Here is a 13659-nt window from a genome sequence, read left to right as displayed (position 1 = left end):
GGAAGAAAGACACACACACACACACACACACACACACACACACACACAAACACACTGACATTTTATATAACCAAACGTATTTGGAAGACAAAAAATATCATAAAGTATTTACAATCTCATTGGGCTGTATTATAAATATCCACAATGTTTTAACTCTCTTCTACTTGCTTAAGTAAGTAGTCTGTGATGAAAATAATTATTATTCTCATCGTCATCATTATAAACAAAAATAGAGTGCTTACTTGTGTTTAACCTGTCCAGTGCTTTCCCTGCATTATCTCATTTAATCCTGTCAACCACACTATAGCAGACTCTTGTTATCTCCATTTTAGATGTGGGAATCTTGAAACATAAAAGGGCTAGGAAACCTTCCCAAGATCTCACAGCTTGTATGTGAGCCTCAGGAATTTCAGTCTATGTAGTTTGATGCTAATGCCTGTGATTTAACCCACAGGCTGTGCTGGTTCTCGTAACAATCCAGCCATAACAATCTTTTAAAAATATAAATCTTATCATGTCACTAACTGGCTTGAAACCCTCCAATGGCTTCCCATCTCACCCAGAATAAAACTCAAATGCTGGCCACCTCCTTCAAGGCCTACATAATCTGGCTACTGACCACTTTTGGAAATCATCAACTACTTTTGTTCTCCTTCATTGTGTCTAGACACTCTGACTTTTTTTGCTGCTCTTCTAAGACACTGAGCTGGCTTTGTACTTGCTAGCCCTCTGCCATGAACACTCTCCATCAGACGTTCATAGTATTTATCCCCCGCTTCTTTCAGGAGCCTACTCAAATGTCAACTCTTCAAAGGAGCCTTCCCTAATCACCTTACTAAAATAAAGCTCACTTGCCCCTCATTCTCACTATCTGTCCCTTTAATTTAATTTTTTATAGAACTTATCACTCTAACAATCACACTCTACAATTATACCATAACCATTCAATTATTTAACGTCTGTTCCTTGGTGGGGCAGGGCCTCACCGTTCACCTCTGCATCACTAGTGCCTGGAAAGGTAGTGGGCAAAAAACACGTGCTCAACAGGCTTTTGTGGAATGAATGAATAAAACATTAAGTATATGTGCATTTTTAATACAGAACGTTTAATATAGAAATTAAACACACTACCGTCAATGGATACGAAAGAGTAATAAGTAATGATTAGAATTAACAACAAAAATAGAAGTGGTACAGAAGATACCTCTGTACTGCATAGCACCTGGAAAGAGTCTGGTTTCACCTCATTTGGAAGGCACAGGGTGTGTCATGGGGGTTCACTGTTTTAGGTGTTAACCAGACAAGTGTAGGTTGAGATAGGGTTAAGAGGTCAACGTGAGAACTAAAATAACAGCAACAAGGAGAATGTTTTGGCACAAATCCTCTATCCTTTACCCCTGGAACTTTGGAACTTTGTTAAATTCCAGTGTAACCTCAGGGATATGGTCAGGTCTGAAATCCACCCCGAGATGCTTCAATTGTCCCACAATGTGCTCACATCTCAGACTTTCCCTTGAGAAGACTCTATCCCTATTTGGGGCCTAGAAATAACCCAACTTATACATGGTCAGTCCTATAAACTAATCTACAGCCAATCTAAGCACCACAAAGGTCAAGCTGGAGTAAATCCTTAAAGCTCAGTCTCATTGCTTAACTTCTGGGGGGGAACCTGGATAGTCCAATTCTCAGGGGTAGCAAGTAAGCAGTGAGAGCCACTCATCTGAAGAGTCTGTTTAATGGTGTGTGTACATATGCTGGGTGGGAATTCTGAAGTTTAAATCCAGACTAGTCTGTGTAATATTACATTTTCCAAAGAACACAAATAGAAGGTCTGTTTATTAACTTGAATGAGAGAACTGTCTCTAAGACCCTTGAAGTATATTAATAAAGATAAGTGGGAATAACTTATCTTTATTAATATAGCAATGGTAATATTTTTTTGTTCTTTTATACATTAACCAGAGTTTAATTTTGGATATAGGTACCACAGACATAATGAAAGGAGGGAGATTTTTATAAAAATAAGTACATTTTAAAGAATATGAAATAGTGTTCTGATTGATGATTTATATACTATGACTATATGAAGAATGTTATAACCTGCTTATATGAATACTATAGAATAGTATACTGTAGAACAGCATATAAAGGAAAATAAAATTTTAAATTAAAACAAAGAAACTCTCTTGCTTTGAGATTACATATATTATGTTTTATGGCAAAGTTGGGCATTTTCTTTAAAAATATACTGATAAACTTCTTATAATAGAAATCTAATGGATAAAAAAATATATATAAGCAAAGTAGCAGTTAAAACTATGGCAAATTAATTAAGTCAAACAAGAACTAGCTTTTCCAGCATATAGTATGTAGAATTATGTTTTCTTAAACATGGTTAATAATTTTAAAATAAGAGATATGTCCAACTTACTAAAGATTTATCTGGATAAACCCCAGCTCTTAGTAGAGATGCCTTCCAGCTGTCTACATCCTCCTGTGAATCACATGCCAGCTCGAGAAAGCGATAGTCTTTGTATACATTCCTGGAGTCAAAAGAAAAATCATGCTTTTAGTTTTGAACCAAATTCAAAATGATTTCATATCCCTGCAGATGATGATACAAATGACAGTCCAAATGAAGGGTTCTCTGACAGTCACTGAAGGAAAACAAAAACAATCTATTGCATTTCAAATAATTAGCAAATTCCTATATGTATGTATTATACAATTAAAAAACCCTCCCATTAAAGAATTTAGAGTTATCTGTACTGCTAAGCAATAAGAAGGGAAGGAAATAACAAATGTTCTCAGTATGACACACGGAGTGCCAACTGACAGGGAGTTGTTCTGAGGGGAATGGATTTGCTATTGTCTAGTAATCAGATCAATTTTTGAAACTAATTTACAAATCTAAATGGCTCATAAAACTTTAAAATTATGGCAATAATCTCAAAAAACTAAAATATTATGCTGGATTCAAATCACAAATGCTCATCAATATTGTGAAAAGGAAAGAACATTAACTAATATTTAACAGAGTAAAGTGCCTATGAAGTGCATATTGACAACTGGACAATACTATAATTTTATATTTCCTTTCCTAATAATAAAATAATATACAAGATGTAATAATGCCCATTTAGAATAATTTAGAAACTAGATAAAAGTATAAAAATGGACACAATCAACCATTTTCTACTATTTACAGATAAACCTATTTCTTTATATTCTTTTGTTCTATGCATTTTTTCACAGTTGAGTTTCTCTCTCTTTCTCACTCTGTCTCTCTCTATTTTGTGTTCTTTTCACTTACTATTGTATCATGGTCATATACTTACGCTATTACATCTTCATAAACATCAAATTATAATGTTACAATATTCATTAATATAAATGTATGATAATTTACTTGACCTAATATTAGGTAAGTAATTTACTTTATTTGCAATCATAAAAAAAGCTCAAATAAATATTTTTATCCATAAGCCTTTGTCTTTCTAATTTAATTTACTACTATTATTTTCTGAGGATAGATTCTTACAGATAGAGCGACAGAATCAAAGTTATAATCATTTTTGAAGACAATGATGCACGTTCCAATCATCTTTCCAGAAAAGATAATCCAATTTAGACAGATACTAGCAGTGTACAAGATTAACAATCTTTTTCTCTTCTTTATCTCTTCCAAGGTGTTCTCATCCATGGCTAAGAGTTTCAATTTACACCTAACTCAGATGGCTTACATACATATTTACATCCCCTGTCCAGACCTGCCCGATTCATACTGCTTATTGACTTCTCCACTTGAGTATCTCAAAGGCACTGTGACATGGATGACTGAATTGGTGATTTCCAACTTGATGTTCCCATTTCATGCAGCATCAGTGTAATGCAGATACTTTGGAGGTATCTTAGACATCTTCCACACTCTCATACACCTCCTTACATTTTACCACTTAAAAGTGTACTTCCTGTATATTGACCATCATGTTATTATCATCTCTCTTTTGGGTTATTACAACATCTCTTTAGTCTTGCAGCATCACACGACCACTTTAAATTTGCTCTCTAATCCTTATTATCTTCTGAAAATGTGAATCAGATATTCACATAAATATACCTGGTTATACCAGTTAAAACCCCTGGTATAAAACACTGCAATACTACATGCTTTTAGGAAAAGACCACACTCACTATGATGGCCTACAAAGTCCTGCACAGTCTGGCCCAACACTACCTTACTCTCTAGCTTCTTTTCATACTCTGTTCTCCCTTGATTTTTTTTTTTTTTTTTTTTTTTTTTTGCGGTACGCGGGCCTCTCACTGCTGTGACCTCTCCCGTTGCGGAGCACAGGCTCCGGACACGCAGGCTCAGCGGCCATGGCTCACGGGCCCAGCGGCTCCGCGGCATGTGGGATCTTCCCAGACCGGGGCACGAGCCCACGTCCTCTGCATCGGCAGACAGACTCTCAACCACTGCGCCACCAGGGAAGCCCTCCCTTGATTTTTAAGCCACACTGGCCTTTTACTTCTTCATATATGCCATGCTTACTCCCGAAGTCTTTGAATATACTGCTCTCTCTGTCTGCAGCTATCTGTCCTTCCCTCATTGCACAGTTAACTCCTGTGCCTTCCCACACTCATGGGACCAGTCCACTTAAAGTACCCAGCAGTTGCACATGTGCCACAATGAACAAGGGAAAATAAAAGGACACCCAAAGAGGTCTAACAGCCAGAGAGACAAAGAATAAAGAAGGCAATCAGAGCAGTCTATCAACAAAAGAGAAAGGTTGGGGGTAGCAAAAGAATAATAAGTATTTGAAGAGGTACAAAAGGGCATTAAAAAAGACTTATAGAACTAAGAAAAATAAGATTTTTAAGTTAATATATTGAGTAGATATGTTGAAGGAAAGGATGATCAATCTTGAGATTAGAATTAGTAGATGTTAAGATCCAGTAGGAGAATTAGAAAAATATAAAGAGAGAAGTGTGGAGGAAAGACCCAGAACATCTAACCTGCAAATAATAGGAGTTCCAGAAAAAGAAAAGGAAGATGGGAGGAGAAAAATAATTATGAAAAAAACCTATTTTTTAAAAAAGAAACGTGGGGTTCCCTGGTGGCGCAGTGGTTGAGAGTCCGCCTACCGATGCAGGGGACATGATGGGTTCATGTCCCGGTCCGGGAAGATCCCACATGCCGTGGAGCCGCTGGGCCCATGAGCCAGGGCCACTGAGCCTGCGTGTCCGGAGCCTATGCTCCGCAACGGGAGAGGCCACAACAGTGAGAGGCCCGCGTACCGCAAAAAAAAAAAAAAAAAAAAAGAAGCGTATCCTGATTTTTAGAAAGATCCAAATCTTTACACGAAAGTGCTGTTTCAGATAGAATTGATGAGAAAAATTACCACATACACACACACTAGTATAAATCTTGAGCTCTGAGATAAAGAAAAGTCTTCTGTAAAGAAAGAGAAAGTTGCTTACAAAAGAAAAAGAATTAGACTGGCACTGGACTGAACATTCAAAAGGTAGAAGGCAATGAAATAGTATTCATGGATTCTTAAGAAGACTTCAGACTCAGAGTCCCACATCCAGCCAGGTTATCACCAAATACCCAATCTGAGGGAGATGCTAAGGCAGTATTAGGATTATGACAACACTGAATGAACCTGCAGAGAGTGTTCAAGGGTGAAGAAAAACTAAGAGAAGAGAAAACAGTGGTAAGCAACAAAATTTGCCGTATCCATAGAGTCAAATCAAAATAAATAATGATAGATCATCTAAGAATTGCAATATAAGGACTAAATAAGAAGTCTTAAAGAAGAAGAGACACATTGCAACAGAAATTCAAATAGTCTAAAACTCAGGGGAGGGTGGAAGGAAAAAAAGATGCTCACAAGTTCTCCTCCGATGGGTATAGGAGTGAAGAGTAGGGAAGCAAAGGGATCCCAGAGTTCTCATATTGTTGGAAGAAGTGGGCAAGGAGAGAAGTAGGAGAAGAAAGTGTCTTGGGAGAGAAATATTTGATAATTTGCCTCATGGAATAATAGGGTTATATACTGATGAGTGTAAATATTAATAAAATAAAAAGTACAGAACTCCCAAATTAAAAAATAAAAAATAAATAAAATTAATAGCTTCTTGATCAAATCAACAAAAAATTAAGAAAAGAAACAACAAAATAAAATAGGAAATTTTAACGATAGGAATAAAATCAAGTATATTAATTATTAAATTAATAAAAGTGAACTGAATTCTCTCAGCTAAACAGCTAATTTAGGTTAAAAAAATAAAACCCAATTATATGTTATTTGTAAAACTAAAGGAACAGGTAAGGATATATCAGACAAACACAAAACAAAGAAATAAAAATTCATGAATGGCAATATTAATATAGGCAAGATAGAATTTAAAAGTACTGAACAGGATAAACAATTTAAAAGCACTAAATAGAACAAATAGAAATATTATATAATGATATAAAGTACAATTTATGAAGACTGGAAAATACTTATAAACCTGTTTGCATCAAATAATATAATAGACAAATAAACGAAGCAAATGTTGCTTAAAAATGTAGGATAAACTTGATATAACTATTGCATATAATTAATTAAAATATAAATATGGAAAGTTTTTAATATGGCATTTTTCAAATTAGATATAGTGGACAAAAAATAAGTAAGCACATAAAAGAAATAAATAGTACAACAGATGAAGTAAATTTAATAGGTTCCTTTATCGCTTAAATAGAAGATAAAGATGTTTTCACCATCAACAAACCATTTACAAAAACCTGTCATATACTTGGATCTGCACACATACATAATATCAGTTTTAAGAAATTTAAAAAAAAGAGAGATTTTATGAATCCCTTTCTTTGGTCACAAAACAAAAAAAAAAAGAAAAAATGAATTTCTAAAAAAAAGACTCAAAAAGAAAATAAAAAGCAAGCACACTCCTCGATAATCCTTGTATTACAGAAGAAACCAAAACAAAATTGTAAATTATTTAGAAAGCAATAAAAAATATATAAACACATCATATCCAACCAGTGGAGCACAGCAAAGGCTGTAGGAAAACTTATGGCTTTAAATATGTTCATCATTTAGAGAAAAAATTTAAAAAGTTAATATTCATCTATAGAAAGTATTAAATTAGGATAAAAAAACAAAATAAGCCAAGAAAGGAAATTAACATAGATTAAACCAAAACTAATGAAATAGGAAATATTAAGATAACATAAAGGATAAAGACATCCGTGAGTATTTTCCCTTTAGTAATAGATAATAAATTTATAATCCTAATTAGGGGAGAAAACAAAAGTATACAAGATCACAAATGAGAAAGGATAGACTACATACCCACAAATATATAGGAGATTGAGAAAATTACAATCAAATACTTTATGCAATCTTATGCCAAAACTAAGAACCTAGAGGTAATTAATAATATCCTTTAAAAAAAATCAACAAAATTAACTCAGAAAGAGTTGGAAAACCCAAGTTTCTTTTACAAAACACTGCTAGTATTAAGATACTTGCTTAAAAGACTAACACTGACTGCAAGACAAATATACAAAAATCATGGAGGGACCTTGAAGATGGCGGAGGAGTAAGCCATGGAAATCACCTTCCTCCCCACAAATACATCAGAAATACATCTACATGTGGAACAACTCCTACAGAACACCTACTGAACGTTGGCAGAAAACCTCAGACCTCCCAAAAGGCAAGAAACTCCCCACGTAGCTGGGTAGGGCAAAAGAAAAAAGAAACAACAGAGACAAAAGAATAGGGACAGGACCTGCACCACAGGGAGGGAGCCATGAAGGAGTAAAGGTTTCCACACACTAGGAGGCCCCTTCGCAGGCGGAGACTGCGGGTGGCGGAGCGGGGAGCTTCGGCCGGGAGCCACAGAGGAGAGCGCAGCAACAGGGGTGCGGGGGGCAAAGCGGAGAGATTCCAGCACAGAGGAGTGGTGCCGACCAGCACTCACCAGCCCGAGAGGCTTGTCTGCTCACCCGCCGGGACGAGCCGGGGGCTGGGAGCTGAGGCTTGAAGGGCTTCAGAGGTCAGAATGGCCATCATCAAAAAATCTACAAACAATAAATGCTGGAGAGGGTCTGGAGAAAAGGGAACCCTTTTGCACTGTTGGTGGGAATGTAAATTGATACAGCCACTATGGAGAACAGTATAGAGGTTCCTTAAAAAACTAAAAATAGAATTACCATATGATCCAGCAATCCCACTACTGGGCACATACCCTGAGAAAACCATAATTCAAAGAGTCGTGTACCACAATGTTCATTGCAGCTCTATTTACAATAGCCAGGACATGGAAGCAACCTAAGTGTCCTTCAACAGATGAATGGATAAAGAAGATGTGGCACATATATACAATGGAATATTAGCCATAAAAAGAAACGAAATTGAGTTATTTGTAGTGAGGTGGATGGACCTAGAGACTGTCATACAGAGTGAAGTAAGTCAGAAAGAGTAAAACAAATACCGTATGGTAACACATATATATGGAATCTAAAAAAAAAAAATGGTTCTGAAGAACCTAGGGGCAGGACAGGAATAAAGACACAGATGTAGAGAATGGACTTGAGGACACAGGGAGGGGGAAGTGTAAGCTGGGCAGAAGTGAGAGAGTGGCATGGACATATATACACTACCAAATGTGAAATGGATAGCTAGTGGGAAGCAGCCACATAGCACAGGGAGACCAGCTCTGTGCTTTGTGTCCACCTAGAAGGGTGGGATAGGGAGGGTGGGAGGCAGATGCAAGACGGAGAAGATATGGGTATGTATGTATATGTATAGCTGATTCACTTTGTTATACAGCAGAAACTAACACACCATTGTAAAGCAATTATACTCCAATGAAGATGTTAAAAAAAATACAAATCAATGACTTTCCTCAATACTCCCAATAACTTTGAAATGGAAGAAATACTCCATTCACACTAGGAGAAAGGCTATAAAACACATAAAAATAAATTATTTTAAATTAAGAAAATTATAAGATCTTCATAAATGGGAAGGCATATTTGGATGTGTTAATTTGATTATACTATACTGCTAGGTCTTAACTAAGTGAGTAGCACTAGTAGGTATTCAATAAATACTTATTGAATAATGAGTACCATCACACCCTTAAAAATAATGACAATCTGGCTTCCCTGGTGGCGCAGTGGTTGAGAATCTGCCTACCAATGCAGGGGACACGGGTTCGTGCCCCGGTCTGGGAAGATCCCATGTGCCGCAGAGCGGCTAGGCCCGTGAGCCATGGCTGCTAAGCCTGCGTGTCCGGAGCCTGTACTCCGCAATGGGAGAGGTCACAGCAGTGAGAGGCCGCGTACCGCCAAAAAAAATAAATAAATAAAAATAATGACTATCATCTTTAAAACACCTTTGCAAATTTTATAATTTAAATGATTTTCGGGGTTTCCCTGGTGGCGCAGTGGTTAAGAGTCTGCCTGCCAATGCAGGGGACACGGGTTCGAGCCCTGGTCCGGGAAGATCCCACATGCTGAGGAGCAACTAAACCCATGCGCCACAGCTACTGAGCCCATGTGCTGCAACTACTGAAGCCCACGCACCTAGAGCCCATGCTCCACAACAAGGGAAGCCATCACAATGAGAAGCCTGCGCACCGCAATGACGAGTAGCCCCCGCTCACCACAACTAGAGAAAGCCCGCGCGCAGCAACAAAGACCCAATGCAGCCAAAAATTAATAAGTAAAATAAATAAATTAAAAAAAAATGATTCTCCATCAAAGCTTTAATATTTTTGCAAAGGAGGATGAGCATTTTTATATATTTATGGAAATGATGTTCTTTGTTCTGATTTCATTACATACTTTTTGTATATTATTGTAATAATTTCTCATTTTTTATTTGCTTTTGCCTGACATATCTTTGTCTCTTTTACTCTTTTGCTTTTATCCATTTGTTTCAGTTTTTAAAAAGAAATACCTGTTATAAATGCTAACTGTAAAGTAGGCTTTAATTTTCATCCCAATTTGAAAATCACCTCCTACAATTAGGAAAGTTTTAATCATGTTTATTTCTCGCCATTTTGGTTTCTATATTATTTTAGTGGTTTTCAGTTCTACAGGTAAATGACCATCTTAAAGTTTTCCAAATTATTCTTGAATTCATTTTTGTGTATAAAATTCCTGTATATAAACTTTAGGAATAAAATAATAAGTTTTGGCTTCTTGGGGGATTTAGAAGCTTTTACTTTTCACATTATCTCATGACATTTGCAAATCTGTCTAGAAATATTAACCTAGAATATTATTTCTGAATTATTGTTTTCACATTTCTTTGAGGCTCCTTTTTTTCTCTTTTTACTTTTGTATTCAATTTTGTTACACTTAAGCAATTATTTAGATGGAACTCTACATGTTTAACTTTAATGAAGGTTTATCATCAGGCATTTTCTACCTGGACTTCTCAATTTGTAAATTCTTACTTGGATTCATTTTTTGAGCTGGCTCAAACTAGAGTTAGCTATCTAAATTTCTGGTTGGGGCAGTCTCCACATTTCTCACATTGATTCAGTGAGTAAGTGAAGAAATTTCTTATTGTTTTTTTACTGTTTAGCCCAGTTTTTCTTATTCAGGGTAATGCACGCAATGGTCACTCAAAGGATTTCAATCTAGTTCACTCTGTGAGTCTTGCAAACAGTTGACTGACATTTCCACTTCCCAGTGCTTTTGAGACTTTCCATCTCTGTTGTATATGAGTTTCTGGATATAGCAATGGATGGAGAAGGGCAAAAGAGAAGCTTCTAACTTTTCACCATCTTATAAGAGGTCAGCTTATTTAACCTTCATAGCAACCCTGCAAAGTTGGTTATAGAGCTGTTTTACAGTTGAGGAAGCTGAGATTCAGAGAGATTAGGTGACTTTCCCCAAATCACATAGCTAATTAACGGCACAACCTGGGCCTACCACGTTCCTTGGCATATAGCCTCTGTGAAGCAAATATTAGTTGAATGAACGAACAAAGGAATTAATGAATAAATGAACTATGGAATGAACTTGGACTGTGCTTATTTTTAAAACCACCTTTTTCATTTTTAACTGGACCCTTAACTTTCTACAGAAAATGTAAGATTTAAAAAGTTTGAAGAGACAAACCATAATAAGTAGAATGAGTAATTTTAATTAAAGTGGGACATATTTAAAGTAAATATATTTTCCTAGTATGAGAGTTTATTGTTGGAAAATTTGAAAGGTCATATCTTTGCTACAGAGCAGAAAGGGTAATGGATTATCTTGACGGAATCAAAATTCATCAGTTTTTAATTTTCTAATTACCTCTCTACAATAGCTTTTAACTACCACGTAGGTTTCCATCTGAGGCATTTCCACTACACAGTATGAGTTTCTTTAAGATGTAAAGGTATGGAGAAGGCAAAGCTGGACAAATGCCATGGGAGCTCTTGGCCAGCTGGAAAGCATGAAAAGTAGAGGGTACAGACTTTCCACACTCTCTAAGCAGATCTGAAGAATTCAGCTTTGGCCCACTCTTACTGACCTTTCTCCAGAGTATTTTCTTTCAGGGGCTCTTCAAATGGAAAATCTTGATTTTTTTCCCTCAAAGGATAGCCAAATTCTTGAGAGGGAAAATAATTATCTGGTTGAAACATTAGAAGAGGGTCAAAGGCTTCTGGTGGCTTTGGCTGCTTCATTTTTACCCAGTTTTGAAGCCTCGTCTTAGGCTGTGTCTAGACATCCAAGGAGAGTTGGATACAGGTCTAAAACACTAAACTGAGCTGATTTACTGGAAGTCTCATAAATTCTGTGGATGCAGCTTCCAGGTTCTCACCACATGCCGTAGCTATATAGATAACCCACAGCAATTTGTACTGACTGCATTTTTTGTTGTTGTTTAGTCTATTTCAGCTGCAATCACACAGATATGGGCTTCTGAATGATTTCACTATGAAAACAAGCTGAACTATATGTTTTGCAGTTTGAAAAAATAAAATTCATCTCAGTATTAAAAATGACCATAAGAAATTTTATCCCGTAAGTAAAAGGCTTTTAAGTGTTACACTGTAGAGAACATGACCACATGATGAGCCCATGTTTTGATTATATACATAACTTTCATTCACATCATAAGAATGTCTTTGGGTGTTAAAAATGTGAGGTTTAATTTCTTTGCCTATGACAGTTCTTCAAACATCTGAGACCAGATATTACGTGTCCCACAAGTCTTCTAGTCCCCGAGCCAACACTTTTGCCAACTTTTCCAAATGTTTCTCATATGAAGAGGTTTCTAGATAACACTGCATCCTTCTTGCATTCTTGTGAATTTGCTGTCTTTTAAATGGATTTTCTGAAAATGAGATGCCAGCAACTGATCACAAATCTCCAGATGCGATATTATTCATATGTAAGGAAGAAGTCTGGTAGAATTTTTGCCTGCTTTCTGGACAGAAAACTTTTACTCATGTAAATTTAAGTAAAACACAGTAGAATATAGTAAAGACCATAAACACCTATTGAAATCCCGGCTATTATTATCATTTATTATCTTATATGACATTGGAGAAGGCAACCTCTTTGAATTTCAGTTTACTCATCTATAAAATGGGGATAATAGCATTATCTATCTCAGGCTTACTATGATAATAAAATAAGGTTATATGCATGAAGAGCTTATTTCACACCATGTCCAGCATTGGCTAAATGTACGAGTAAAATATATAAAGTACAAAAATTATTATTATGCGTTACTTTCACTGCATTTAGGTCCCTTACATTTGATGTCCTATAAAACCAGACCTCTCTTGGACTGAATGCCTATAGAATTTTTAAAACATGAGCAAAATTTATACTTAGCATTATTACATTTCATCTGGTTAGTTTTGGCCCATTTACCAGTTTGCTCAGATGTTCTGAATCCAAATTCTGGCACACAGTATATTCACAATTCTTCCTGTTTTGCATTATCTGCATATTTATTACATAACATTCCCATATCATTATCAGAGTCATTGGTAATCATATTATAGACCTAAAACAGAACTCAAAGGATCCCATACCAGAGTTACATGTTCCATTAACTTGTACCCATTGGCTATCAACAATAAGACTTAAGATTTAATCATAAGTCCATCATAAATGGACTATCAAGTTATGTCTATTTCCCCTCACGCATATTTCAAAAGACTATATCAAGGTCTAAGTATATTATATCTACTCCTTCTATTAAAAATTTGGAGTCAGTTTGGTTCAACTCGTTTTTCAAGATTCAGAGAAAGTTCCTATTGATCACTGATATCCTTTCTAAATAATTATAAATATCAATTTCATAATTAATTATAGATGTATATAGCAGGGCATTGATGATAAACTCATCGATCAAATTTCCATTTTGTTTTCCCTTTTGAAAATCTGGACAACAGCCTCCTCTGTGGACTTTTTTTTTTTTTACTGATCCACTGATCCTACCACATTCCCACTCATCATCACCCTGCTATGTCTTCACTTCTGTGCACACTCAGTTTAGCACTATAACTACTACCTTGCAAACTTTTGAGTCCCTTTCCTGTCTTTTCCTTCACCATTTTATTTACCTAATAAAACTCCAACTGAATTACTTTCTTACTCAGCTCATATATCCAAGTTGCTAA

General features: G+C 35.9%; 1 protein-coding gene across 7 annotated transcripts in view; it reads right to left on the bottom strand.

The window, feature by feature from the left end:
* DNM3 (dynamin 3) overlaps positions 1-13659 on the bottom strand; it is a 574033-nt gene that overhangs the window by 99007 nt on the left and 461367 nt on the right. For all 7 annotated transcript variants that reach the window (XM_065883171.1, XM_065883141.1, XM_065883152.1 and 4 more), the window contains one exon: positions 2432-2543. In XM_065883171.1, coding sequence (XP_065739243.1) covers positions 2432-2543 — 112 coding nt within the window. The remainder of the gene's footprint in view (positions 1-2431; positions 2544-13659) is intronic.

This window comes from Phocoena phocoena, chromosome 1 (genome assembly GCF_963924675.1).
Source record: "Phocoena phocoena chromosome 1, mPhoPho1.1, whole genome shotgun sequence".
NCBI lineage: Eukaryota > Metazoa > Chordata > Mammalia > Artiodactyla > Phocoenidae > Phocoena > Phocoena phocoena.
This window is presented reverse-complemented; position numbering and strand designations above follow the sequence as displayed.